We start from the raw sequence: 27,440 nt of genomic DNA, 5'->3' as shown, positions 1-27,440 counted from the left end.
CGTGCAACAGCACCTCCCAAAATTTTTAAGCTTCCTCCGCCATGATAAGAATCTTCAAGATGGTACCTAAGATGAGCCTCGTCACTCGGAGCTTGCAAATTCTGCAGAGAGAGGTTGAAAAAACTTGAACCAACAATCTGCAAAAATACATTTGGGTAAAATTACTGCAATCGTGTTTCAGGTCATCCACATTGTTGTTTTTTTCGATTGACTTCGTTTTTTTTAAGTTTGACTCTAAGGTTTTTAAAGCTCTTTGACGTAAAGTTAAAAAGCCCAAAGCTGCAACAGAACTAAAACACCACATTTTTGTATTATTGTTCTTGCAAAAAATGCAGAAATATATATATATATATATATATATATATATATATATATATATATATATATATATATATATATATATATATATATATATATATATATATATATATATGCATATATAGGGAGAAACAATATACTCTAGGCCATAATACCTGATTGACTAGGACAGGGGCCTCTAGGATTAAGGGGTCTACTTATAGTTTTATTGTAAAAAATTTTTTTAGAAATGTGTGAAATGTTTTCGTTTTCGAAATAACAAAAAATGCCCTCAGCTTAAAATAAAGCTATATTTTTAAGTAAGGAATATTAGGAATGTAAAAATCCAATAAAAGAAAATTTTCCCTCATTCACAATCTGATATTTTATATCTGAGGTTTCAATTTGGGCCCTTATATATTAAGTGTGATTCTTCAACCAACTGCTAAAGGATCCCGCAAGATCCTAATCTGGCCATTTCTAGGCTGCAAATCTTTATGCAGATTTCGATTCTCAAGGCCAATCAATTTGAGTCCCACAGAAGTCTTATGTAAATTGAAGATCGAATCATTTCGTAGCATATATCGTTTTTAAATGATTGTTCAAAGTTGATTGCCAGCTGCTTTAAAAAAAATTAAGGCTTTTTGTTTTTAATTTTGCCAATTTGTTTCAACAGTTAATTCGAAAACTTCACCATTAGCTCTCACTGTTTTTGTACAAACTCGCTAAAAACAAAAGAAGATATAACAATCGCATAATTTTTCTGTTTTTCTATATAGTTTCTTTTGGATACAGCCTTCACAGTTCTTACGGGTGAACGAAAACTTAGCCACAATAGTCAACACGATAGCTTTTGCTTAGCAAACATCGAAATGACTCCGAAGTATTCTAGTTGCTATCTGACTTTCACTGTGAAACCTTCTTTGACCCTTACCATCAAATTGAATCATTTTCTGAATAAACTGAAAGAGTTGAATTATTGCCTGATGATTGTTTCCAACTCTTCAATAGTGGCTTTTACTGCGTCTTCTGTAACAGCTACTTAGCCAGCTACGCGTTTCAATGGCATAGGTAAATAAAATCTGCCCTCACCAATAAGTTGCAATCCTTTTCTGATTTTTTTTTTTTTTTTTTTTCGCTGAAAAAGTGAACAAGAAGGGTCTTTGAACATGTTCCACAAATACTACTTGTACTTGCAATTCACTGCAGCACCAAGCCGCCTGAGGCCAACACAGCTGCGCACGCTCCTCCTCCTCCTTCCCAAACTAGTCAAAGCCCCCCCCTATAAACCCTCCAAGGAAGTTCCCATTTGCTCTAAATGTTTCCTTACAACACCCTCCCACCTCAACCGGGGAAGCCCTGCTTTTCGTTTGGCCGACAAGGGCAATCTTTGGCAATCTGTCATCCTTCATCCCCAGACATGCCCTAGCCCTCTCAACCTTTCTCATATTATAGCCCTAGAAACGCTGGATTGAACCACACTTCTCGTATAGCCTACTGTTTGAGATCAGTCAGTCAATCGATAGTATAGAGATACTATCAGCATCTGTTACCTTATTATTTTTTATTGTGTTGCGAGAGCAACACTTTAGTTTTGTCCTGTTTTTTCTCTTTTTTTTCCTATGCCACCGATGTCGGCTTATTCCTGGAAACTGGTAAGGGTCTAACCTGTGCGGTTTTTACGGAAAGTGTGGACTTCAGGCAAGATTGATGAATATGGCGTTACATTTTGGAAAGCTCCGCAGAACTCTTGCCTGGGGCCAAAAACGATGGTTTCTGCTTGTCCACGAGCCAGAGCCTATAGTGTGCGAAGTTAAGTGGAGTTTTGTAGTCTATGTCAGAGAGGAGTATCTGAGGTTGTGCAGCCAAGCTTTCATTCCATTGAACCATGTTTCTGCTTTCGAGTAGAAAGCTCCGTTCTAGCAGGCAAGCAGGCAGGCACCACTTTCAAATTGAAGATGGACTAAAATCTATAAGTGTTAAATATATGCGGCAGTTACCCGGCCCCACAGCCAATATATCAGCAAAAAAGCGGCATTTTCCGACGGGTCCGAAAGTGCTGCCGTGATTTTCGCTGGGTTTATCACTTGTTTTTTCGGGCTTGGGATTGAGGTAGAGAAATGTTATCAGATGTACCTGTTAAACTTAAAAAGTTCTGTCATTGCTAAAGAAATTGGAGCTTATCCTTTGCTCCTTTCTAAGTGGTGACGTTAGAAAGTTGGCCTACGGCAAAAAAATCAACTTTTGAAGTAAGACATATAGAATTTTTTTCGACGGGAATCGATAGCTCTGGATGAGCTGATCAAAGTATATGTCATCCATTTTTTGATGCAAAAATTCCTTCATGAAATATACTAGTTTGAATGTTTAAGGGGGTTGACAACTTCAGTAGTAGGGTACACACTTAAACCAAAAATAAGCCAATACCAATTGTGAGACATGTAAGGAAAGGTCAGCTGTTAGCTCATAATAATCTTCGGCAGTGAGGGGTTTGCAAATTTTGCCATATGGTGTACCTATTATTTGTTTCCAGTGCATTTGATAAGACCAAGTTGGTTCCAGTGGTAAGACATGTAGGGGACTTATAAGTGATAATCGTCTGTTAGGCTACAATCATCTTTAGTGAAGAGGGGTTTGTAACTTTTGCTAGTTGGTGTAGCCTACCCATACTCAATGTAACCTAGAATTAAGTGTTTACGCAACGGGTACGAACGATAACGTAAAACAACGAGGCAGTTTCGTAATAATTAATAGAATGTCATCTATGGTATTTTGATCCTGAAAAGTTACGGATAGCAATATAATACCAACTAGATTATATAAGATATTGTTCCAAGTCTTGATCCGTCACGATGTCTACGATTGAAAAGGATTAAGTTCAACTGGCTGCAAAGTCAATTTAGTCCCTTCTTTCGATATTCTTTTGTTATTGTTGTATTTTCAACGCTGAGGAATAGCCTTTGATCATGTGATTACTGATCGCGTTCTTCTTTGAACATAACCTTTTAAAAGCTTCGATAGGCTGACAACTTCAGCGTTTAACCGGTAGCAAAGAAATAAAACCAAAGTGTTGCTCTCGCAACACTTTATTTGGCGAAGCCGAACAAAGGTTGCCGCAACACTTCATGTTGCAGGTCTAGTTTCTTTTAGTACTGGCACTAATTCTTCGTCACGAAATAAAGTTTCCTTCACATCCAAAGTGTCAAAAACTTTTTCAATTTCCACAACGATTTGAGTATCTTAATTAAAAAGACATTTAAAGACCCCGAGCCATCTAGGCTAGCATCTCCAAACTTGCAGGCAACAATTCTATCCTACAGCAAAGCCTGGATATGGTAAGAATACATATTTAAAATCAGCATTAAAATGCGATTCTTTTGATGCAGCGATTGGTGTCAAAATTCCATTTTTTGAGTTTTGGTTACTATTGAGCCGGGTCGCTCCTTACTACAGTTCGCTACCACGAACTGTTTGATTCTGCAATTCAGCAACGCTAGTAAACCTAAAGCAATCACTGTATATGTGAATGGCTTTAAGAGTCAACTTTTTGGATATAAATCATTGTACATAAAGGATATAGAGAGAATTTTAATATGAAAAAGGCTCGATAATACAAGGAAAAGATGAGACTAGGTATCAAGTGACGAGGTATCAAATTACCAGACTAGGTATCAAATGATGTTATATCTGAATACTACAGATATACTCAAGACGTACGCAAACAAGGTATGGTATCAAAGTTTACTTCCCCTTAAGCACCACTATCTCCCTTTTCCTTATTAAGGGCTCGGGTATCACAAGTACAATCAGGTATAATCACGAGTAATCATCCAGGTATGTTTGAAGTTCCATCTAATTGTGGGGGTTTTACAAAGGACTTATCATGGTACCCCTAAATCAGTTGTTGCTAAAGCATGCTATGTCAACTGACAACTGCAGGAAGAAAAGAAACCTTAATGACAGTGACAACTTTCCTGTCCTAGCGCACCATCGTTGAAAATCCCTTACTTTACATTTTCTTCGATCAAACCAAGACTTTTTGTTCGTATTTCCAATATACTAAACAAAAAGTTAAAAAATTCAACTTGCTTGTGAAAAATCAGAACGGTATTAACAAAGGCTATGATGAGGTCAAAATAAGTAAGACATGGGAACCTGTGATCCGTAGGTTGAAAAAAATTCCCTACACCTTGCAACCTTAAATAACAGGTCCTGCCCCAATGGAGTCATAGTAAAACAGCCACAATTGTACCTTCTAGAATTTTTACCATGTTAAAGCGATGCACACTCGCCGTTTTACTTCATTATGTTACTTTATTTTGGTTCATTCTCACCTACCTGGTTAGCACACAATTTCAAATTTAAAAAGTCTGAGGATGACATGACACAAGTCCAGTCAAATCTTTTGACATCTTTAAGCCTGAATTTGCACAGCTGAAGTGAGCTTAAACATCATTTGCATTATGTCGCGCAATTGTTATTTTGGGAACGGTATGTATACCCTCCCCCCAAGATAGTTCATATTGATGAGCATAGATGGTTATCTCAACGGAAAGATATTTTCAATAAACAACTAAGAGAGATAAAACTCTACAAAAAGAAAACTTCAAACGAGACGACGGCCAGTAGAGAGGAAAGACTAAAACAACGCGGATATTTCGCCTGTATCCAAACAAGGCGTCTTCAGCACAAGATAGAAAATTAAAAGAAAATTAATCTAAAAACAAATAAAAACCACCACCAATAATAGTTAATACAATTGTCGCTACTTATCAACGTAGGGAAAAGCAGCTATTTGAGTTACTTCAATGAGAATCAAAGAGCAACTGAGGAAATATTATGAAAATTGAAACTTAGTTAATTATTCTGTTGCGAAATAATCCTCTTGTAAGCTAACATTGAAGCAACTCTTTTTGGTCTAGTGGGTAATCTTGTCCCCTGGCGAAGGGTTTAAGATTCTGTTTTCCAACCCCAATTTCTTATTCAAAAATAATTTCTAAGGAAGAGTCAGGAATTATGGCTTCTATTGATAAAGTCGAAGCTCCTCAAGAACTTAGAGCTGAAATCGTAAGGAAACTTAAGACTTTTAACATGAAAAAAATTGAAAATGATATAACAAAAAATGACATTAAAATACTTTCTGATTTGAAAAAGGATAAGACCCTTACTATTACTAGGGCAGATAAAGGCAATACTATTGTAATTATGGACACTGATGATTATGATCGTAAAATGAATACAATTATTTCGGATACCACTTTTTACAAGAAATTGGATTTCGATCCTACGGATAAATATATAAAGTCGAATAGAAAGGAACTGGAGTCCCTGAAAAATAATTTACACATTACCCCACAATTTTACAATAAATGTTATCCAAGAGGTTGTTCCGCACCAAAGATCTATGGTCTACCCAAGATTCATAAGACGGGAGTCCCCCTCCGTCCCATTGTATCAACTTTTTCATCACCAGTGGCAAAATTAGGAAAGTGGTTGTTGGTGGCATTGCGCCCACTCTTAGGAACACAAAAATCATATATAGAAAATTCCACTGATCTTACTAATAAGTTAAAAAATTTCACACTGGAGGAGAATTCAATTCTCTGTAGTTTTGATATGGTGTCCATGTATTCAGATTGTAACGTGAAAAAGTGCGAGGATATATTAAGGATTAAATTACAAAAGCACTTTGATTTAATACAAGATGTGACTATGGCGAGTTTGGAGATTGAAGTCATTATGAAATTGGTTATTCTTGCAAATGAACATTCTCTTTATTTTGGTTTTAGAGGTGAATATTACAAACAGGTGTTTGGTTTGTCTATGGGGGCATCTCTCTCTCCCCTTTGTTGGCAAATCTCTTCATGAAATCTATTGAAACCTCCACCATACACAGTTTTAGGCTCTCTCCTTGTTTCTGGGGCAGATTCATGGATGATGTGGTTTGCATTTGGAAACACGGTTTAGAGTCTTTAGACCTTTTCCATAAACATTTAAGTAGTTTTGACAAAAACGTAAAATTTACAGTGGAGTTTGAAGAAAGTGATAAACTACCTTTTCTGGATATCTTATTGATTAAAAGTGAGTTCCATTTACTTTTATCAGTTTATAGAAAGCCTACTCACAGTGATAGGTATTGGAGCTTTCACTCTTGCCACCCTATTTCAGTGAAACGAGGGGTTGTGATTGCACTGGTGGATAGAGCTTTCAGAATTTGTTCCCGGGAGTTTTTAGATTCTGAATTGTTACTAGGAGGGAGTATTTCAGTTGCTCAGTTGCTACTTTGAGGGAGATGCTTAAAAGAATTTTAGGTAAACACAACATTGATACTTGTTTCCAATCAGTGAGACCATTAGGTAGTTTTCTTAATTCTGGGAAGGATTTAACCCGGGGAGATTTAGTTAGTGGGGTGTATAAAATTCCTTGTTCCTGTGGAAAGTTTTATATTGGTAGAACTCACCGAAGATTTATTGAGCATCGCAACTCAAAAGAAAAAACCCTATAACTAAGAAAGCCTCCCGAAACTTTTGTTTCGGCTCTAGCTGAACATACATTCTTTTATCCCGAACATTCTATACATTTTAATGAGGCTTCAGCTATTTCTAATGATAGAGGTTTTTCTCAGTGGGCGAGGGAGGCTATAGAAATTAAAAAAAAAACATATATTTGCTAATATTTCAATAAATAGAGACACAGGGAATTTAAATATTGACCCAATTTATGATATTCTTTTAAAAAATGAACCAATAGTCGATGGGGGAATTAAAATTTTACACAATCACCAGGGGAAAAGATCACCCACTAGACCAAAAAGAGTTGCTTCAATGTTAGCTTACAAGAGGATTATTTCGCAACAGAATAATTAACTAAGTTTCAATTTTCATAATATTTCCTCAGTTGCTATTTGATTCTCATTGAAGTAACTCAAATAGCTGCTTTTTCCTACGTGGATAAGTAGCGACAATTGTATTTATTATTATTGGTGGTGGTTTTATTTGTTTTTAGATTAGTTTTCTTTTAATTATCTATCTTGTGCTGAAGACGCCTTGTTTGGATACAGGCGAAATATCCACGTTGTTTTAGTCTTTCAATTCTACTGGCCGTCGTCTCGTTTGAAGTTTTCTTTTTGTAGAGTTTTATCTCTCTTGGTTGTTTATTGTCATGTCTGACCAGTTCGGCTTAAGAACTTTCAAAGATATTTTCAAAATTAGGAATGACTTTTCGAGTTCTGATTTAAATATAAGGGACACCTTTAATGCATAGAATTCTAAACAATCAGAACTAAAATACGATTTTCTTTTACATGATTTGTTGTTAATCATCATGGTTGCAGCATTAGCTGCAACCTAGAAAGAAATTAGCTGCAACCTTAAGAACCACAGCTTATAGTAACCAAAAGTTAAAAAATACGTGTAGAAGTAGACTGCAAAGGGAAAACAAAGGTTGCAATTTGACACTGATTCAGGAATGGTAACTATTATTTCGGTTCGTCTTACTTCGGTTTTGGAAAAGTAAAAGTTTATAGCGAAAAAAATTTTAGAGAGATTTAAAAAAAAAAAGCCTGAAATGCCTCGAAAATGGCGTCAGATCAAAAAGGAAAGTATACCATTGGAATCAGCATTGTAGAAAACCTTGTTCTGGGAAATTACAGTCCCCAACCTTGAACAGCAACGAAAATCACTTTTTTGCATGGATACCACTAATCTGACTCATGTTTTTTTTCCAGGGCTAGTGGGTTACCAGAACATCATAGAGATGTTTAATGGTTCATTCAAAAGCTATTTCTCATATCTACGTGTTTTTGTATAAATTTCACCATCTGCATGTGCCATGGGCACTAAAATGACACTTTTTGCTCCATTTCTCGAGGGGCGGGGCTGACAGGCTATCAGAACATCATAGACAGACCTTAATAGCTCATATAAAAGTTATTGCTTGTAGCTACATTCTTTCAATGAACTCTACTATTCGCAAGTTCCAAATGGCACTAAAAATGGCACCTTTATTGCAATGTCGCAAGTGAAAAATCGGGGGCTAGTGGACCGCCAAAACTTTTTATGATTATGTTTAGTGGTTCATATGAAAGCTATTGCTCATAACTACGTGCCTTTTTATAAATTCTATCATCCGCAAGTGCGATATAGCACTAAACTTTGTTTAGCACTAAACTTTGGTGCCACTTCTTAAGTGGAAAAGCTTGGAGGTGTAAAACGGTACTATTGTAATGATTAAGGTACAAAACCCTTAACTGAAGATTTACGAGATAACCTCCCTCATACTCCCCTCCACGCCTTTTTAGTAAGCTACACAATTATGGTTCTACATATACCAACAGATTAAATCGGATCAATAGAGACGGAGTTCAGTTAGTTGACGCGATAGGCTTCAAGTCAGTATATCAAGCTTCCAGTTCCTGCTTGGGCATCTTTTATTTTCTGTCAGGGTTTTGTCCCTACTATACAATTATTTTCTGATAATTCACTATTTGTTGTAAATTTGATGCACTTATTTTTTAAACTTGTCAAGCATTTTAATTCAAAAGGGAATGGAGGTCATCCAGTTTTATGGTTTGCAACTACATTCGCAGATCCCTAAATCCATGCCACAAACCCTTGCCACTTAGGGATTGGAGAAGCGTAGGCATATGGTTCTAGAGCCACTGAAGTTGTATATTTAAAAAAAATACTTATTTTTATATTTACTTATTATTACTATTTAATAGATGGGATAAAACTTTTTGTAATATATAGCCTATAGAGAAGTCATAGTACTAAAAACCTATTTGCATTTTTTTCTGTGATTTTTTTTTAGTTGTTAGGTTACATTCCAAATTTTTGTTTATTGCTCTCCTACACCTGTATGTCAAGAAAAAAATTGTTTAGCAGGGGGAGGAGTGAGGTTTAATGAAATAAGTTAGAGATACGAAAATTTGAAAACGTTGAAAATCTTATCTGTTCCAATGTTGGAATAATAAGCTAATTCCATACTACGTTCCTGTTCTCAGTGCCTATACATGTATTGTTTTGTAGAGTACGGTTAGTAAAATTTTTATTATAAATTTGACGTTTCGTAGGAAAACTCAGCTACTTCCATATAAATATGGTTTATATTTCTGATAGTACAAGAGCGCTAAAAAAGCAGAATTTTGCAACTGTTTATTGATTTTTCTATTGTAACGGATCTTTCATCATACAATGGATTTACAACATTCATTATTGCAAAGGATTTTTCAAAATAACCTCCTTCAATGTCAAATCACTTCTCCAGGTGATGCTTCCATCCTTCTAGAACGTCTTTAGGGAAATCCATAGATTCCTTCAACCTTCTAAAAAATCCAAAAGTACAATGTTTTTAACGTCGTAGAAAACCATTGTTATTGCCTTATTGACAAAATTTCACGCATTTTTGAAATACCCCTAATATTATTCCATTTTGTGATACTGGGAAGAAAAATTCGGACCCAGAAGTCAGAATGGAATGATGGGGACGACGAACGTGCAAAGCTGTACTGACAGCCCATTAAAAATAAGTAATAGAACTTCTTTGTTTCGAAGTTAGAATATACGGTATAACGTAAAGAAACTTTATAATAGATGCGGAAATTATATTTAGGCTTTGAAAACCTTGAAGTTTTGTTCAGAAAAATAGTTACTTCCAGAATAACAAGGAAATCGATGCACAATACCAGTCTTAGAAGTTAATTCTTAGTGCGCAGTTCATTTTTAATGTAGGAGAGCACACGTTTTCTTGCTAGTTGGAAAAAAATCTGAACTATAGTGGATGAATCAGGGAGATTTAACCTATAAATCTTTTGTAATCCTTTTGTGACGAAGGGCCCGAGAGCTAGATAATCTCGGTGAGAAGGAAAGCTGACATAACTTTTCCAAACTTTTATAAAAATGATTATTTTCACTTTTTGATGAAAGTATATAATTATAGGGCATATTTAAGGCAAACAGTCATACAATACGGGTAATTCAGATAGTTTATCAGTTCTGTGAGCCATTTGAAGGCAACTGGAGACCAAAAATGGTCCATAAATATTCCGTACCAGTATGAACCCTGAGACTGGGAGACAGCACAAATATCCTTCCAATATTTATCAAATATCTCGCTCAATAGCATCTCGACCCTGTTCACGTCAAAATTGCTGTTTTGCGGGACTAAAAACCATATATTAGCGCTTTGTTGCGGTGCGACCTCTTTTGTTCCATAAAAAGGATGCTATATCATAAAATTTCCCTTCTAATGAGACTTTATTCAATAATATACGTTTGCTGTTTCGATACGATCCCCCTAAAAGAAAACAACGGATGCGTGACCGTAATTCTCTAAAAAAAAATAGAAAACTTGTTATTTTTGTCGATAGTTAGGCCTCTCAAGTAAGTTGAATTTTATGGCATAACTTACATTAAGATCGCTACCGTTTTGGGGGCTTTTAACCTCTTTCTATAAAACTATTCAAATTTCAATTTTCTTTAATTTCTAATTACTAGGCTAATCGTCTAATTTTCTAATAAACTATGGTTTTGATAAATAAATTTAAAAATAACATATTTAGCAAGTTAGAATCAGCATAAATAACATGTTGTTAATGCATATGCTATAGCAAAAACCATGTTTATTAAAGTCTTATTTCAAATTTACAAGGGATGCTCTATACTCACAACTTATTAGTGAGAAATGTTGATTCGGGATAATGTCAGGGAGGCGGTCACTACCCCTCCCATCATCCCCCCTTTTCTAAATTCAAGTTTAATGCTGGCTTTATAGTGCTTCAACAACGATAATCATAACCAAAAAAGTACTCCCCTTTAAAACACTTACACCAGAAAAAGGAGGATTAAATATAAAAAACACATTTTAGGGTCATCATTCTCACAGTTTCCTATAGGAGTTCTTCGAATGAATCTGTTTCATAGGGTTTACCACCCCTCCTCCTTCTTTGCAATTAAGCACATGAATGTAATCTCTTAGTCACCCCATCACCTTGAAGCATCCATATTACAGTCTGGGTCCAAAATTAATTTCTCTATTTTATAAGAAACTGAAATTCATGCTCACCTTCCCAAATTTTCTTCTATAGAGGCCAAAGCCCCTACAGAATGATGTCTCTATTGGAAATTCCAACTTCCTCTTATTTGTATGTAAGTGAGGTCTCAAGAAGTTCCAAAATTTGTCTTGCATATTATGATAGTCTTCCTCAAAGCTCTCATAAACCCAACCTGGAGCAAATAAAGCAACTGACAAAGGGTGTTGACGAATAACATTAACTGCCTGAAAATATTACCTTGTTTATAAGAGGTTGAATTCTAGCTAACAAGATTTTAATTTATAAACAGTCAAATAGTTAACCAGGAAAAGTTAGTCAGAGGTTTACATATACCCTACTCTAGGGTCCGTAAGATTCTAGGTTCGGAATAACTACAGAGGCAAAAAAAAAATACTGAGTTTTATCTCCACAGCATTTCTCACAAGTGAACGGAATAATTTTAAAGTATTCTGTGACTCAAATAAACCTGCAAAATATGCATAGATGAAGAAAAAAAACAAATAGCTGGAACAAAATTAGCAAAGCTTGAACTCAAATGAATCATTCTTAGTACACTAAAGACTTCATGACCTAGATGTCAAGTTGGGTTTCCTGAATGGAAACTACAAGACATCTTAAACTAAAATAGACATGGTGTCAAACATTTACAAGTCAATACAATTTACTAAACCATAACAAGTAAACATTCTAAATTTAATGGCCACCCTCCATGGATCAAATAACCATTTATTGCTTGTAAAAGATTATTTATTTTTAGTAGAGACTGATTGACACAATTGGTTTGATTACTGAACCAAACATTTTTGCTTTTAGTTTTATTTGCAACAAGGGATAAATTGTAGCGTGGTTTTTTCGTGAAAAGAGCCAGGGGGCTATTTGATCTCTATCACTTTTGACTCTTAAAAAGGGCAATAGAACTTCCGATTTCATATCGCATGAGCCCCCTTCGAAGTATATACGACCATCCCTTCCATATGAGGTGCTTCTGGGAAAAAAATAGTAATAAAACATTGGAATCTTATGAACTTTATTATAGGCAACGGTATAGTCTTGCCTCTGATACAAAGGACGGTTTACTGCACTTCTATTAATTCGCAATCATCTGCAGGATCCGTAGAAGCAGGGGCTTATACCTGCTCCTAAACAAAAAGTAAAAAAAATGCATCATACCCCACACTCCCATATCAGATAGACTACACACTGTGTGCTTCAACCCAAAGTACGGGAGGATCACCATTATTGGGTACTACGCATCAAAAATTATCTTTCCAATGGACGAGAAAGATAAGTTTTGCTCTGCTCTGACATGTTCCCTATTTCAGATATCCCTCGCGATGTTTTGGCATTGGTGGGCAATTTTAATGCCACTGCGTCCAGCCCTTACGGAACTTTTAAGTCTGTGACTGGTCCAGTGACTGCTGACTCGTTAAACGATAATGGGACCCAGCTCCTTACAGGAAAGACTCTTATAAGCCAAAATGGTTCAGTGATAAATAGCGAACGCGAAAGATAATGGAGTGCACTATAATCAACCAAAGACGGCGGTCATAAAGTAGAAATTACAAAGTACGAATTACAGAACATATCATTTCGCTAATATAAGGAACACTAACCATATAATGATATCTGCAAACTTCCACCAGCGATTTAAAGCCCAGCCTACAGAACGACGCCAGCCAAAGCTAGATACCAGAAAAATGGAAGAAATCCGCCAAAATATTCAACAGAAATCCAGATCAGGTTTTAATGCTTGCTGACCCGGAAGAATTCTCGCAGGCATACAAAAACAATGTATTAGAGGTCATCACCGACATCGCCGGTCGGACGACGTACTCATCGGATCCGAAGCAGTAACAAGAGGCACTGCAAACCACTGAACCGTTCAGAACTGCGAGGTTGACTGGATATGTACCCTACCGTGATGGTTGATAGGATCGGGATCTAACTTCTTCACCGAGAGAAACAATAATTTGTCAATAAAAAGTAAGTGAGCAAGACGATGCTTTGCGATCATGCCACTTTTCAAGCAGGTCAGATACCTCAACGACAGGAAAAATCCAAAGATTGGCGCAGTTAATTTCATCTCAGGTTTAATGCTTGAAGAGAAAACCGCACAACTAGATCGATGGAAGGGACACTTGGCAAAGCCGCTCAACGCCAGAAGACTCGTCATCAATCCCAACCTAACAGCGTGTGCTCAGCAAACGACCGACAAGAATCTACTAGAACCTGATCCCCTTCAGTAGAAGAGATACAAAAAAAAAACACAAAAAGAAGGAAATACAATCAGGCTCCAGGAATCTATGGGAAGAACATCAAGCTACTAAAATTTGGAGGACCAATAATACTGCTTTAACTGCATATGCTGTCTCCCTTCATTTGGAAAACAAAACTGATAGCTCGAGGCTGGATCCTTATCTTAAGAAAATTCAAGGGGAGCTGGACTAGAGAGAATGCATAAAACTACAGAGAATATACCCTCCTGTTAGTTCCGGCCAGATATTTGCCATGGCACGCCTTTATAGAAGAACTCAGTCCATCCGTAGGTGCCACCGGATTCATCAAGCAGGTTTCATACCGAATACAACCACAACCGAGGAGACATTCACTGTCCACAAGATCATCAAGAAAGCCCGTGAGTTCCACCGTACAGCATGCACTGCCTATATTCGCTTCAAAGCAACTTCCGACTCGGTCGATCGTTCCTTTGGCTGACGCTAGAACAAACAGGTCTCCCTGACAAATACTGCCACCTGTTCAAGGCACTCTACATTAGAACAAAAAGTTCCATACAAGTCAATGGTCGTCAAAGGCCACTGTTCTGAATCGAGTGTGGCAGACCGGCTCCCTTTCCGACTGAATTATAGCAATAGGAGTTTTAATCAACCACGAGTTCACAAATATAGTTGCCCAGATATGCAGTTGTGCAGTTCAAACTCACTAAGAATTCACCACCCGGTTCTCTCAAATCGAGGGTCAAAACCGTTGCTTAAGAAGGTCTGATCAATGATGTCACTCATAGTTAAGCTTCTGAATGTTTCGCTTAGATGATAGTTTTCAAAAGTTAACAGTCTTTCATGATTTCAAAATAGTTTTAGAAAACGTTTAAGATCCTAGTCTATAGAAGTTAGCTGCTTATTAAGCAAATATATGTACAGCTTGATTGTGTACACAAAGAATACAGCTGAACTTTTTGACTACTCTTAATTAGCAGCCATTCTAAGCTGTTTACCTTTGTGACACCCTATAGGCATCACAGTAATATGGATACAAAAGAAATAAAAAATTTAAACAACTACCTGCCAAGTTTCCCATCCTCCTCCTCCGTAAGTACCCCTTCCAAAAATATCTATGCCAACATAAACGTCAAATGATCTTATGCCCGCAGCAGCAACGGAAGCTTCAATATTTTCTCTCTTCCATGTGTAGTTTAAGAATATTCCATCACTGACTTCAAAAAATGGACTGAAAAATAAAAGCAATTAGAAGTGAAAGAGCAAGTATCGTTTTGGCAAGATGATTCACTTTCAAGATAAGAGAACATAAAGGGAAAATTATGGCATATAAAGAGGAGTAGAAGGAACTTCTCATCAAATTCGTCACAGGGTCTCGTATATGACAATAAAGTTTGCAGACTAATACTTGCAAATTCTTATATTGGAATAACCCTGTAATTATACATTGCACTCTTCAAAGTACTCCCCCTAACCTACGATATACTTCTCCATTCACCTTTCCCAGCCTTTTGAATCATTCGCAAAATAGTCCCTCTGTTATCCCTGACAACGACTCTGACGTTGATTCTTACGCCTCCAAAGTCTTAAATGCTAAAATTTTAGTTTTTCTTTGATTTCAGAAATAAAAAAAAATCAATGGAGGATAAATCCCACAAATGGAGAGGGGTCTCAAGGACCAGTGTGACCATTCTGGCAAGAAACTGCTCCCAATAATAAAATTTTGGAAGATGTCAGAATTCTCCAACCAATATTGACAAAGACGCAAACGCTTTCCCTTTTCTACGACTAACAGTCTTGTGAAGGATCTTCTCACAAAGCTTTGACATCCCCAACTACTGTCTAAGGATGAGACGCACTGTTTTTTGTTCGATTCCAGTGACACCAGCAACATCTTTGACCACGAAGCGACGGTTCGTGCGACAGTTTTTTCAACTTCTTGCACAAAATAAAAATAACCAATAGTGGGGAGGCACTTCAAAGGCTTGTCATCCTTGGTTAATGTTCTGTCCTCTATGAGCCTTGCCAGCCACTTGAAGAATGAGCTTTTATTTAGAAGACAGTCTCCATAAAGTGAGTTCACCTCAGGATTCCCAATTTCATTTTCCCTGCTTTCACAAAGGCGTTCATCATAATTCACTGCTCTTCAAAATCACAGCCGACCTACCATTAAAATAACAAAATATATGTGTAAAGAAACAGAGCTACACTCAAGACAAAGCGGTCAGAAGAGCAGAAAATAATTGCTCAACTAGTTGAAATTTAAACAAATGTTGTGTCCCAGGTGTCAATCCCACCTCCAATGATGCAATTACTCTCGCAATGAAAACAAGCCAACGATTTCTACTGTCAGACCGTTTGTCTGTATAACACATGCAACTAAGAATATAAGGGATAATTGGCATGCGTAAATTAGTTTTTTTTTTTTTTTTGGTTTTCTCCTCTTTTTTATCAATCATCATTAGGCACTACTTCTCCACAGTTGGCAAGCTTGTCATGTACGTCAGTATTCTTTAATGTGTGGAAAAATTTAGTACTGCTCCCATTCTAGAAATTTGTGTGTCTTATGAAAAATTATGACATTTCAGTCAAGACTCAGGCAATAAGCATCGTACATTTGTTATTTTCATTGTTTGAGCGGAGCTAAGACTTTCAGCTAAGACGTAAATTGATGAAGCTAAGACGTATATTGGCTTCTTCGCCGATACCATCTAGTGTTGCCAACTTAAGTCTCCAAAACCGTATCCAACCACTAGAATGAGCCACAGGCAGTGAAATGGCCAAAATCATGCTGATATTTTAGACCGAGTTTATTGAATGTTTTCTTTTCAGTGTTAAATATGTAGATAAATCTCTCTTTAAATTTGAGATCGCTCACTTTTCATTACAAAAAAAATAAGTGCAGTATTTGAAAAACACAGACTAGGGAGGGTGTTATTTCCCCTTTCCTTTCTGGATATAATTATTATTTTATGCACCCTAAAACTTTAATTTGTAAGTCCGTTATTTTATACGGAATGTAAAAAAAAAATAAACTTTTAGTTCGATGTGTTCGAATTTTTGGTGGGGTGGAAAGGAAGATTTGCTCTCAGCTTGAAAGGAGGATAATTCCCCTCCTCAGTGCTGTGAAGACATCATATATAGCATAGATTTACAAAGAAATCAGTTTATTTAAACTAATTTGAATATGATTGGAACGTCAACAGAAACAAAACACTCTGGAAATTCACTGGAACATAGATTTCTATTGAACAAACATCTATAATCATTCTAAGGGAAACATTCTTTTCTTTACCACTGTTCAAAAGCATGTTTGTTACAGAACCAATAAGCAAATAGCTCCTTCGTTTTCTGGATTCCTATTTTTCTAGCAGCATTTCCTGGCTTAAAAAGATGGAAGATGCATTGCATCATTTTTTATGGGGGAGGACAGATCAGTAAAAAGGTGTATATTGGTAACTATTTTTTAATATTTAGTGAGAGGCCCTCTAAACCAATCCTATTTTTAGCTCTTTCTGTCACTCCCACTCTAACATCCCTGTTTGCAGGTTGACATACAACGTTTTGTTTCCTAGTTGATTATTTAGATGTTTTCTTTCGCCTTGGTACCTCCTTCTAGCTTTTTTCTCTTTCTTCTACTTTTTGTTTTTTATTTTGTTTTCCTATTCTGAAACTTTTCCATTTCTGAAAACAAAACATGTCACTATTATCTCACTGTTGTGACCACGTCTAAAATAAACAACAAATTATAGTTTCTCTGATTAAAGTTGAGATGGCTATTTTTTTTTTTTTTTTTTTTTTAGATTAGCTTTACAATAGGGGAAAACCATTATCTAGGTGAGGATTCCGCTTCGCTTTTTGGAGATAATGATTATTTTATTGGCCCTAGAATCTGTAGTTTGTAGTAAATTCAACAAGCAGATTACATCATATTTGTCCAAATTTTCAGTAGAATCAATTGAATCAATATTTAAAACATTCTGAAATGACAAAATTAAGTATTTTGTTTCTCTGCTCAATTTTTTTTTTTTTTTTGCTGCATCAATAAAGGAAATAGTTTTATTCCAATTATGGGTTCCTCTTTTGCTAGTTTTTCTGCCTTAAAAAGTTGGTAACTTTTCTTACAGGCAGGGCAAAATCGAAAAAATGATTTTTTTTTTAAGTTTTTTCCAGTGTCTTCAGGAACATACCCTCTATCCATTCCCAGCCCTCTTCCCCTCCTTCTAGCTTCCCTGTGAGCAAGTGAGCGTATTGCAAACATATTTTTTAAGCTTCTGTGTTTGTTTTGACTTTATTGGTATATTCTTTTGCATTGGTGCTTTGTTTTGGCTTTTTTCTCTTTCTTTTGCTTTCTGTTTTTTGTATTGTTTTTTTCTAACACTCTAAATTTCTAATTTCGAGAAAAAAGGCACTACTATGTCACTAATATAATAAAATCGAAAATAAAACAAAAACTTACTAGTTTTTAGCATTAAGCTCATTCTGCCACAGTAATTCGCCATTTATAGTGACACTGTCATACCAAATTAATAAATTTTCCTCTTTGATCATTTTCAGTTGGGTCTGAAGCTTCTTTAAAAAATGAATCATTCCTTGTAGAGCCACTTCACTAAGCTTATTTTCTATATTTATTAGATACCCATCAAAGTTATGATGTGCAGCAACCAATGACATTTTATTAGCCAGCAAGTCTATATGTTCATCCTTTGTGAATATTTCTTCACATATTGAGGTACCACCTTCCCATTCAGTTATGAACGTTCCTGAAAAAACTTACAATTTAAAAATATGTCATTTATATTAGGGAATCATACCTTCAATAAGATTGAGAGAATTTCATAAATGAGTTTTCCTTTCTCCCCCCCTCTCCCTCTTAAGAGAGGCTCCTTCCTACCCCCACCCCCTTGCTATATTTCTCTAGTAAAGAAAAAAACATGTACAAATAGCATGTATGCCAGTTTTAATCCTAAAACCCCTTTTATTAACAAGTCCACAAGATCCACGGTCATAGGAGGCCTAGTATCAAAATAGTTATACACTGTAACATAAATATATGGTTCTAGCTATTTTACAACTTTTGTGACCATTGTATTTTATTTTTTCTGCTTGATCAGCTATTCTACATAAGAAATTTCTTAGTTTACTTTGTTATCCGTATTTCTGTTGGCTAGGTTATTTGCTATTTTTACATCCAAGTCTAATACAATTGTAATATTCCTGATATTTCTTGGGCCTGAGAGCTAAACCTAACTAGAGTTTTTTTTTAGGAAACAAACATAAATTGCGAACATATTTCAAATCAGGCAACAAGATCCGTTTCATTTTTTCAAGGCATTGAGGATATGGAGTAGTTGGTATCATCAGAAAATGGCATTTGAAGATTTAAAAAAAAAAATTCAAAAGCATTCAGTGAATGAGTCACCTAGTTTTCTGTCTATATCTCTGCTGCTAGCTGTTTTAACTGAAATAGATTGATGTATGTGTTTCATTTTTGTTTTGTCTTTCTGTCCTCAATTGTTGTATTTTCCTTTGATGGTAATGCAAAATAATCTATATACTATCCAAAGACCCTCCAGATAATATATTTTACCAGCAGGAACACCTTACTTTACTTGGTGGCTCTAAGCTTCTGTTGTTTTTTTAAAACACTAAAACGTTTTGAAAAAAAGGGCTGAAAATCGAAATTTTAAACAAAACCTTTTAGAGATTTATTTTGTGGAAGCCGTTAATTTAATTTCCAAATAGGATACATATTTCTGCAACTTGATTATATACCTAACTTATTAATTTTTCTATGTTAAAAACAATGAAGTAAAAAATATTTTATATACAATATACATGCTGCACACGGTAGAATGGTATGTGAATCCTTCCCTTCTTGAAGTGTTTAAAAGGAGACCTTTAAAGGAAAACGAAACTGTGGTCTATATAAGTATTTTCCCCTATTTCTAACCCATTCACTCTCCCAGGGAGAATCATCTGTAAAACATCCCAGCTTCCACCTTAAGGGTTTGACCTGCATGTGTTTTTATATTATAAGGCCCTTTTCATTTATACATATTACTCACCAAGTATTAAAACGCCATGTAAGTGTGCAGCTTCAATCCATCCAGGAGGAGGAATTGTAAGAAGTTTATGACTAAAGTAGACAAAAATATCAACCATACTCCAGTGCCAAAAAGCGTAACTTTTGTGATTAGTTGATCCTGCTACAAATCTATCTTCTAGATAGCCTCCTCTCATGTCATGACATACAATAGTTCTTGATTTGGTTTCTAGTTTTTTTAGGCTTGTTCTCTTTCTTGGTGGAGCTTCTGATGGTGGATTCCAGTTTTTAATTTCATTAAAAGAAACCAATGGATGGCACTCTTCTATTTCCATTCTGATTAAAAAAAAAAAAACATTTTAGTGAAGTGCATATAGAAAGATCTTATAAAAATATAAAACTAAAAAACCATTTGACAATATTACACAACATAAGCTATTTATAATTGTTTGGCCTGTTGTTGAGTATCATTTCAGAAAAATTTTCGAAAAGTAAAAGTTTTTCAAAGAAAAGCAACAAGCAATAGTACAATTCAAAACAAGCATAATCAAGCAGAAGTAAGTCAAGCTTAAAATAAAAAGCAATTTTTATGAATTTATTATGCTACTCACACTTTCCAAAGTTCTTTTTTTTTCAAAATCAGCCCATTTGTAACAATCAATGCAGATTTTTGTTGAAACAATAATAAATTCTTATCATTGTTTTCATCTTTTATGTCCCTTTTTTCAAGCATTAGAAAAACTAATTGGATAAACTAAACTTTTAATGTAAGCTATTTGTTTGGTTTTCAATAAAGTATAAATGAAACACTAGTCTTTTGGAGGTTTTAAGGGTGACAAATGACAACACTGCAGTTATTTTTGGTAACATTTATATGTGATGAAATATTCGTGACAATTCATTAATTCTACAATTCTTTAAATACCCTAAATTCATCATTTTCAAAAACGTTTCAAAATCTAGGCTCTATTTTTTTGTTTTTTTTTATAATCGAAACATTCTTTTATTAAGGACCAATTTCAGTAATATTTAAAACTTTTGCTTAGGAACTGTTGATTTGTAATGAACAATACCAGAAAGTCTTAAATTCTAGCTAAAAAATGAACCTAGTATTAGTTAGGAAATGAGTACTTTATTTGTTTGGATTTCAGACTTAAATAAGTTGAAATGCTAGTCTTGTACTTGTGATCAACAACTTCCAAAACCTGTGATCATCAATATTACTGAAATCAAACTCTGTTTGATATATGTTTATGTTAATTTTAAGATTTGTTAAATGTAATATATCACTATATTATAGGACAATATTTGTCACTGTTTAACAAAAGTAGTTCAATTTTGAAGTTCTAAATTGCAATGTTATCCTCTGATTTGTATGTAACAATCAAAGGTACCTTTGAGTACCAGCTTTTGTGAAGTCAAACATATTATTTGTGAAAGATTTGCCTCAAATTACTCAACTTACTTCAAACTAGGTGAAAAATATTGTGATGATTTTGATCATTTCTGGTTATTTCATTTACTCCAAGATATAAAAAAAAAATAATTCAACACCAGCACATTTCCTTAAAGAAGCCTATAGATGTGTTAGAACTAGTTGTGCAATACAGATGTGAATGGGTTTTTGCAAATGTAAGAGTTCCTATCAAGTATTATTAATGATTGCAGTGTTGGTGACCAGTAATAAGAGTTTTGTTTAGTAGACTTTGTTTAGTAAAATTAATAATAATGTACCTCAGATTGACTATCGGCCAGGGGCAGCTAAATGATTTAGGATTAAAGAGCATAGAACACAAGGAATTACAAGCAATCAACTAGGATAACATATTTAATAATTTTGTAGATGCTAAAGTGAGAAAAGTCAAATTTTAAACAAATGGGATATTTTGTTAATAAGTGAAAATTTTGTTAAAAATTTGGCTTTCCAAAATTTTTTTGGAAGGCAGGGAGGCACTAATCAAAATTTTGCCCTGGGTGAAAGAGAAGCCAGAACCACAACTAGTGTGAAGAAATGTGTATTTAGTAATGAAATAACTAATTACTGATGGTTGATCTAAAATAACATTCAGAATTTTTCAGTATTTCTTCAAACTGGTCATCAGACTTTAGCCCAGCTATTACCCATTGGTGAATCTAGGGTAAGGTATCCAGTAGTTGGACATCTAATAATAAATTTTAACAGTTCATTACTGTAAAATATCTATTATACAGCCAAGAAAGTGGATTATTTCATCATCACGTTTGTCTAGATGTTCTCAACAAGTATGTGATTAGCTTAAATACACCAGTTAAAACACTAACAATTTTAAATGCAGTGATAGTCAACAATGGACCTTAATCTTTGACCAACAAATTATGCTTTTCCATAGTTAAGTTTTTAAAGGGTACAATTACATTCCTTACTTTATGCTTCTTTTCAACGTAATAGTTGCTACCCTGACAATGCACCCCAACCATATGTAGCCCTAATAACATAATTGTTTGTGGTTATTTCCATAATTTGAATTATTGTAAAAATGGTTACACAGTGTAGAGTCAAAAATATCTAGTTCAGCCTTAATAATTGTTTTAAACATTGGACAAAAAATAGTATTTTAAACAAGCTAAAAATGTGAATGATAATGGAAGGGGAAAAATATTTTATGTAATTTTCTATTATATCGTCTAACTGCAAAATAATATAAATATTCTGCATATTATAAAGTAACAATCTCATTGTTTTTTTTTTTTTAGTTTAATGGGCTAGCTTATATATCCTATCACTATATAAGGGACCATGAGGGATGGGTACATAATTTTAACAAATACATCTTTAACCATAAAAAAGAGAATAGAATTAGTAATCAGCAAATGTATCTTTTTGTGTTTGCCTTTCTTCTACTGAAGAGTCCCTAAACCACATATTTACCTTGAATTGGACAGGATACAAGAGTAACTTGGTATAAGTCTAGAATTGTGGCTGCTGAAAAGAAAACAGGTTTAGAAAACAATTCTTACTTCATCATATTTAGAATAACTGTAGTTAACACATTTTGACTGTATCTCCACTATACCCCCCCCCCCTGCCATAACATGCAAATAGAACACAAGTAAGTTTTCTATTTGCAAACCTTGGTGCCCAAATGTTAAATTAGATTGGTGATTATCTAACAGAGAGGACATAGCAAGTGATTGTAGGTGATGCTTTGTCCTCTAATGAGATGGTGTTAAGTGGTGTTCCACAAGGTAGTTGTCTTGGTCTGGTACTTTTCTGCCTTTTCATCAATGACTTGCCTCTTGTTGTCTGCCATTCCATAGTTAAAATATTTGCAAATGAAAAAAAGCTTTACTGCTCCTTGACAAATTCAGATGAAGCTTCATTGCTTCAAGAGGACTTGGATGCAGTGCACAATTGATGTACTGTCAACTCCATGTTTGTCATGGAATATAAGTGTAGCGTTGCCCATTACATTCACTAAGTAGCTCAAAGTTACCTTAATCTTAAATTGCAGCTTATAATTATTATATTGCTGGCCATTCAATTTTATCTGTTGAAAATGTATGTGACCATGGTGTTCATTTTGATTCTAGTCTTAGGTTTGACAGACATGTCTCTGAAGTAATTTGTAAGGCAAACTATCAGGTATTATGTCTCAAATGCACTTTTTGTAAGTTTAATCTCCATTCATTCTTTACTGTTTATGAATCAACAGTTCAACCTATACTCAAATATTATTCACTAGTGCAGTATCTGTTAAATAAACAAGAGCTAAGAGCTCATATGGCACTTATGACGAGGCTAGACGAGCCTAGAGCTCATATGGTATGAGCTCTAGCAAAATTCTAAGAATTAATAGATTGATTTAAAGGGAAAATCAGAGGCTTAATGCCGGTTAGGATTTAAAATAAGAGCTCTGAGTAATGAGGTCCTTCTAAATATCAAAATTCATTAAGATCCAATCACCCACTCGTAAGTTATAAATACCTTATTTTTTCTACTTTCTCCTTTCCCTTCAGCCATCAAGATTGGATGGAATCAATTTCCATCATCCTAGCATATCCAGAAGCACCAAACTTGCCAAAGCACTGAACCCCACGCCCTAACCCCCCCCCCCCAAAGAGAGTGGATCCCATACAGTTATGTCAATCAGGTATATACAACATTTGCTTATTCTACCCACTAAGTTTCATCCTGATTTCTCTACTCTAAGTGTTTTCCAAGATTTCCAGTTTCCCCCTCCAACTCCCCCAATGTCAACAGATCTGGACATGATTTGAAATAAGAGCTCTGAGACATGAGTTCCTTCTAAACATCAAATTTCATTAAGATCTGGTCACCTGTTCTTAAGTTAAAAATTCCTTAATTTTTAATTTTTCCAAATCAACACCCCCCAGCTCCTCCAAAGTGAACAGATCCGTTCCAATTATGTCAGTCATGTATCTATAACTTGTGTTTATTCTTCCCATCAAGTTTCATCCTGATCTCTCCACTCTAAGCATTTTCCAAGATTTCTGTTTCCCCTCTCCAACCCCCTATGTCCCCAGATCTGATGTGAACTGAAAATGGAGGATCTGAGACACAAGATCCTTCTATATAACAAGTTTCATTAAGATCCAATTCATAATCACCCATTCATAAGATATTTGTAAGATGAATCCAATTCACCCATTCAGAAGATAAAGATACCTCAATTTTCACATTGTCCACAAATTCCAGTTTCCCCTTCTAACTCCCCCCAATGTCACTGGATCCAGTCAGGATTTAAAATAAGAACTATAAAGCACAAGATTCATATAAATATCAGATTTAATTAAGATCTGATCACCTGTTTGTAAGTTACAAATACCTCATATTTTCTAATTTTTGCAAATTACTCCCCCCCCCCAACTCCACCAACGAGGGCAGATCCAGTCTGGTTATGTCAGTCATGTATCTTGGACATGTTTTTATTCCTCCCACCAAGTTTCATCCTAATCTCTCCACTTTAAGTGTTTTCCAAGATTTCCAGCCCCCCCCCCAATGATGCTGGATCTGGTCAGGATTTAAAATGAGAGATCTGAGTTACAAGTTCCTTCCAAATATGAAATATCATTAAGATATGATCACTCCTTTGTAAGTTAAAAATACCTCATTTTTTCAAATTTTTCAGAATTAACCCCCCCCCCCCCAACTTCCCCAAATAGAGCGGATCTATTCCAGTTATGTCAGTCATGTATCTAGGACTTCTGCTTATTTTTCCATCAAGTTTCATCCTGATCCCTCTACTCTAAGTATTTTCAAAGATTCTAGGCCCCCCCTCACTCCCCCATATATCACCAGATCCAGAGCAGATCCATTCCGGTTATGTCAATCATGTATCTTGGACTTTTTATTCTTCCCACAAAGTTTCATCCTGATCTCTCTGCTTTAAGTGTTTTCCAAGATTTCTGGTCCCCCCCCCCCTTAATGACTCTGGATCCAGTCAAAATTTAAAATAAGAGATCTGAGTTACAAGGTCCTTTTAAATATGAAATTTCATTAAGATCCAGTAACTCCTTTGTAAGTTAAAAATACCTCATTTTTTTATTTTTCAAAATTAACCCCCCCCCCACCCAACTCCTGCAAACAGAGCAGATCTTTTCCAGTTATGTCAATCATGTATCTAGGACTTCTGCTTATTTTTCCCACCAAGTTTCATCCCAATCCCTCCACTCTAAGTGTTTTCCAAGATTTTAGGTTCTCTTCTCCAACTCCCCCCAATGTCACCAGATCTGGTTGGGATTTAAAATAAGAGCTTTGAGACACAATATCCTTCTAAATATAAAATTTTATTAACATCCTATCACCAGTTTTTAAGTTAGAATACTTCATTTTTTCTATTTTTTCCAAGTTGCCTATTTTTTCCTAATACCAAGTGCCATAAAAAGACAGAGCAAGAGTTGAAGAAATACAGCAAAGAACAACAAAGCTTGTACCATATTTGAAACATCTATCATACAAAAATAGACTGTGCAGGTTAGGATAGACATTATTAACACATTCCAGATAATCAAAGGCTTTGATAATATGAGTATATCCCAGTTCTTCATGTTCAATGACATGACAAAAATAGGACTCATTATCACCTACATAAATTATGCCCTTCACTTTCAAAAAGGAAAATAGGCCAACATTCATTTTACAGCTGGGTCTGGATGCAACAGAATGACCATTCATCTAAAACATTTCTAACAGATAATATAAATACATTCAAAACAAAACTATCAAAAACACAGTTTCATAGTAAATCATTTTTAAATCCTTTATAATATTATTTGTCAGTGTTTGTTGTAGTTGTTGATATTTTTGTGGTGACAAGAATCATAACTTACCATATTTTTGGATTAAAATAAAAATATAGTCAGAATTGCATCCTGCATTCAAATTTAACATTCATTTTTATTGGAAATGAACTTAACCCTCACCACTATATATAACAATTCAGTTATATATAACCCCCCCACATAATGGGGGGGTCAATGCAATTGAATGTTAAATCTGGATTCAAGATGAAATTGTGACTATAGAGGTAAGTTTATGGTAAAATTCTAGTTAATTGACTTCTTGCTATCTCAGAAACAGTTTAGGTTAGGAAAATGAAACTTTCAGGGATGAATCTAGAGACTAAAGTATGTCCTGGGAAGGTATTTTGAAGCAACTACCTCCACTCCTTCTCCCTCTAGAAGGCCCTGACCTTTGATGACCTTTAAAAATATGTTTGTTATAAAAGTGAAACCTTGCAAAATAGATCTTCTGCTTAATTGAAGTACAACAAAATTGTTTTCAGCTTCATAACTTTGCTCAATTCCATTTTATAAGGTTTTAAAGATATGCAAATACATTTCCTAAATTTTGAAAAAGAAACATTGGTATGGCTCAAAATTCAACTCAAATAACAGGAATTGCATTTTCAGAACTAAAGGCATAGAAAAAGCAACTAGTAACTGAAAATTAAGGTAAAATGTTGTTTTGTCAAAATTTCAATAGATATAGACCTGTCATGTAGGCAAATTCCAGGGCACCCCAGAGGGAGAAGGAGTGGAGGTGGGTACTTTAAAATACCTTCCCGGAACATACTTTGGCCTGTAGACACATCCCTGAAAGTTTCATTTTCTTAACTTAAGCCCTTTCTGAGATAGCAAGAAGTCAATTAACTAGAATTTTACCAAGTTTATTTCTTAGCTACCTGAATAGTCTGTTAATATAAACATTACCTGTAATTTTTGTCTAATTCTCAATTCTAATACAAAGTTTCCTAGACTCTAATCAGCCAATCCAAAATATTCCTATCCTAAATGTATAAAAAAATTTATCCTGCATTAAATCTAAAATTAGGAAGATTCAGTCTACGCTTATAAAAAATAAACTAGCCTAGGCCTATGTTTTAATTAAAATATTTGTCTCATATTAGGCACTGTCCAAGTAATAGAGACATTGTTCTAATGGTACTAATCTTTTCTTTTGACATTATAGTGTTTCCTTTAGAAAAACACATGGACTAGAGTTAACCTTTGATTCTCTTGCATAGAGATTGGTAATCGAATAAGACAATTTGTTTTAGATTTGAATTTTTACGAATAACTGCTACGTTGCCGTGAAATCTTAAAGGAAGGAAATGCAACTTAAATTTATGCCGTGTAGAATAGGAAAATTTCTATTGAAATTGTCATCCTGAAAGCGTGCACAGCAAGCCTCATAGTCTAAATTTGGATCATTGATTTGAAGATCCTGTAACTTATACTACTCGACTTGGGCTACTTGGGGCAATTGTCATCCGGCCTAAAGATCCAGTAATGCAATGTTCGCATTTGG

The 27,440-nt window shown here is 35.0% G+C and overlaps 1 protein-coding gene across 3 annotated transcripts; it reads right to left on the bottom strand.

The window, feature by feature from the left end:
* Positions 1 to 27,233, bottom strand: LOC136039920 (uncharacterized). 3 transcript variants are annotated; one of them, XR_010620584.1, is made up of 7 exons: positions 27,138 to 27,233; positions 22,539 to 22,592; positions 19,653 to 19,966; positions 18,044 to 18,347; positions 14,650 to 14,815; positions 11,362 to 11,522; positions 1 to 137 (listed from the first exon to the last, which is right to left on the bottom strand). XR_010620584.1 is itself a non-coding variant. In XM_065723909.1 (7 exons), the coding sequence occupies exons 1-7, from the start codon at positions 27,152 to 27,154 to the stop codon at positions 9,593 to 9,595; spliced, it is 1,098 nt and encodes a 365-aa protein (XP_065579981.1). In that variant the 5' UTR covers positions 27,155 to 27,233; the 3' UTR covers positions 9,440 to 9,592. The 3 variants fall into 3 exon arrangements, 1 of the variants encoding a protein (XP_065579981.1); XR_010620585.1 differs by lacking the exon at positions 1 to 137 and adding an exon at positions 9,440 to 9,622; XM_065723909.1 differs by lacking the exon at positions 1 to 137 and adding an exon at positions 9,440 to 9,622 and having other exon boundaries at positions 11,362 to 11,574.
* Between the last annotated feature and the right edge of the window lie 207 nt (positions 27,234 to 27,440).

The sequence above is a fragment of the Artemia franciscana genome, chromosome 20 (genome assembly GCF_032884065.1).
Source record: "Artemia franciscana chromosome 20, ASM3288406v1, whole genome shotgun sequence".
Lineage (NCBI taxonomy): Eukaryota > Metazoa > Arthropoda > Branchiopoda > Anostraca > Artemiidae > Artemia > Artemia franciscana.
The sequence above is the reverse complement of the archived record's forward strand: the minus strand, read 5'-3'. Positions and strand labels throughout refer to the sequence as shown.